We start from the raw sequence: 2,817 nt of genomic DNA on the forward strand, positions 1-2,817 counted from the left end.
GACGGTGAGAGCGGGGACGGTGAGAGCGGGGACGGTGAGATCGGGGACGGTGAGAGCGGGGCCAGTGAGGCAGCCCGGAGCGGTACGCTGGCGGAGGCACGGCGAGGGCCGGAAAGCCCGGAGCGGGACTATGTCAGTGGAAAGGAAAGTTGGACTCTCTTAAGTTATTGTTTTTTCTTATCTTATTCTAAGTTAATGTGAATTGGCACCATGTATGTACAGCAAAGGTACACATTCTTCACTGTATTTTTACATTGAATATACATGACAATAAATGATTCAATTCAATTCAATTCCCATGAACTTTAAGCAAGGAAATTCCCAAAGCTTTATTATTTTGAGAAAATTTTGATGAAAGGTCATTGACATGAAACATTGACCCTGCATTCACCTCTTCCCCTCTGTGTGTCTCTCTCTCTCAGCTGCTGAGCTGAGCGTTTTTCAACACTTTCTCTTTTAATTATAGGCTTCGATAAGTGATGATTATAATGAGTGATGGCAGCTTACGAGTCTGCATCGTCACCCATAGAACCGTACAGTACAGGAGAGGTCCTTCGGCCCATTGCAACTGCTATGGCGTCCTGAAACCTTTTTGTTTTAAAAGCAGCCAGCCTCCACAAACATTTCCCATTAAGCCCTGGTGCGTTTCTGAGAGCTCTGGACAGTGAATCTGACCTCATCATAAACACTGCATAAATGAAGATTAAAAATTGCTTCCACATCAGTACAATTAAAAGTCCTCAAAATGAGTTCTCACTTTCCACCCTCCTGTGAACGGCAAAAGAAAAAATGGGAAATGAATAAAGCCATCACTTGGCAATTATATAAACTCGTCGGTGCCACAAGATAAGGCAATGTGATGGCTTGGTCACATATTTATACATCTCTTGACTGTATGCATCTTTCCCATGGCTTCACATTTCTCTCCATTTACAAACAGATTTCAAACTAAAACAATGGTAACTTCCCGATCAAAGTGAGGGCTCATTGACATCACCTGATGACACCCGTCTGTGCGAATCGTTAACTCTTTCATGGCTCTGTTTGAACGGTTGGGAACGACGAACTTTCAAAGGGCTGGAGGACAAATCCAGTCTGACGCAGCAGCACAGTAGTGAGGGAGTGCTACACTATCCGAAAGCGCTACACTTTCCAACGAGGGAGCGTACTGAGTCCCCACCATTCCCTCAAAAATAAAGGTCAAGGATTCTTTCCCCCAACGTGTCCTGCCCAACAATTATTCCTCAACCACTGAAACAGATTATTTACACTGGCCTGACTCCCCAGGGTCTATCCACCATCTACACGGCACGAGTCAGGAGTGTGATGGAATACTCCCCACTTGCCTGGATGAGTGCAGCCCCAACAAAACTCAAGAAGTTTAACACCATCCACTGGAAAGAGTGCAGAGGAGATGCCAAGATAGTGCCTGGACTGGAGAGTTCTAGTGAGGAAGACAGATTGGACAGATGGGGTGGAGTAGTTTTCGCTGAAGTACAGGTGATTTTTTGAAGTGGGAGGGGGACCCTCGGTGGTCGAGGATGGGACACATGATTGAGATGTATGAAATTATCAGGGTAGTGAGGAAGGAGCTCTTCCTTATGGTAGACGATCAATGACTTCTTTTTTGGGGGGGGGGGGGTAGAACAGCATAGATTTGAGGTAAGGGGGTGAAAGGTTTAAGGGGATGTAAGGAAAATGCTTTTCACCCAGACAGTGGTGGGAATCCAGAACTCACTGCATGTAAAGATGGTAGAGGCAGAGCCCCTCAACGTTTAAGAAATATTTAGAGTGCTTTAGTGATGGCAAGGCATACAGGGCAACAGGCCAAGTTCTAGAAAATGGGATTGGATTAGAGGAGATGGGGTGAAGGGAGTTTTTACAGTGCTGCCGACCTCTCCGGTTCTCTGACTATCCGGGACAAAACAGTCCATTTAATTGGAGCTACGTCTTCAAACAATCACTCCTTTCACCACTGACACAGAGTGGCACCATCAGCAAGATCCCAAGCTGTCATCCAGCCCACAACCCAGCTGCCTAACCCTGCCCCAACCCACTATCCCCTCATGAACCCAACCCCTCAACCTGCCTGACACAGCTATCGATACATCCAGCACCTTAAACCTCCCTCCTCATCCATCTTCCACCCTAAGCCCCACATCTTCCCACCCTCCCCCCCTCCCCATTCACCCCAACAGTAACTAGAATCAAGGGGATGGACAGCACAGAAAAAGAAACTGAGATTCCTCAGTGCAAGGAATTCACACCAGATTAAAGCTTTCAGAAACAGAAACAGAGAGTTCTTGATCAACTCAGTGAGTCGGGATCTGCTGGGATTTTCCACCATTTTCTGCTTCCCAATAGCGTTCCAGCGTCTTCAGGGTCAATGCTCAGAGCTGATTCCCAATGCAGCCAGGGGGGAAGTATTTGTTCTCTTGGGAATGATCTCTGTGCCTCAAGATTCTTCAGCTTGGCTCGGATTTTTGCAATGCCCATGTTTCTGACAGTAGAACAAGCTTTCGTCTTGACCAGACAACATCTCTCACAATCAGGGACCATCACCGAGGGCTCTGCAGACAATTCCACACATCCTTTTGAAAGGTAATCCAAAAACTCACATGGGGCACTTGTCCCTTACATTTTGCCTTAACTTTGTAAAAATAAAAATAGGCTCCGAGTTTCTGTACTTTCACTTTGGCTTCTTCCAACATTGGTCCAGTGGCTTCATGTCTTCCTCCACACAGCTCTCCCTCACTCCCCACAGCCCTCACTCACACCGTCACTCCCCACAGCTCTCCCTCACTCCCCACAGCCCTC

The 2,817-nt window shown here is 47.0% G+C and overlaps 1 protein-coding gene across 3 annotated transcripts in view; it reads right to left on the bottom strand.

The window, feature by feature from the left end:
- Nucleotides 1-304: 304 nt before the first annotated feature.
- The window catches only part of LOC125485550 (UPF0329 protein ECU05_1680/ECU11_0050-like), a 74,841-nt gene continuing 72,328 nt past the window's right edge, over nt 305-2,817 (bottom strand). Inside the window, exon 6 of one of the 3 annotated variants that reach the window (XM_048608692.1) lies at nt 305-768. In XM_048608692.1, coding sequence (XP_048464649.1) covers nt 754-768 — 15 coding nt within the window. In that variant the 3' untranslated portion in view covers nt 305-753. Of the gene's footprint in view, nt 769-2,198; nt 2,592-2,817 lie in introns of those variants that run through there. The other 2 variants (XM_048608693.1, XM_048608691.1) reach the window with 2 other exon arrangements.

This window comes from Rhincodon typus, chromosome 20 (genome assembly GCF_021869965.1).
Source record: "Rhincodon typus isolate 14 chromosome 20, sRhiTyp1.1, whole genome shotgun sequence".
Taxonomy (NCBI): domain Eukaryota; kingdom Metazoa; phylum Chordata; class Chondrichthyes; order Orectolobiformes; family Rhincodontidae; genus Rhincodon; species Rhincodon typus.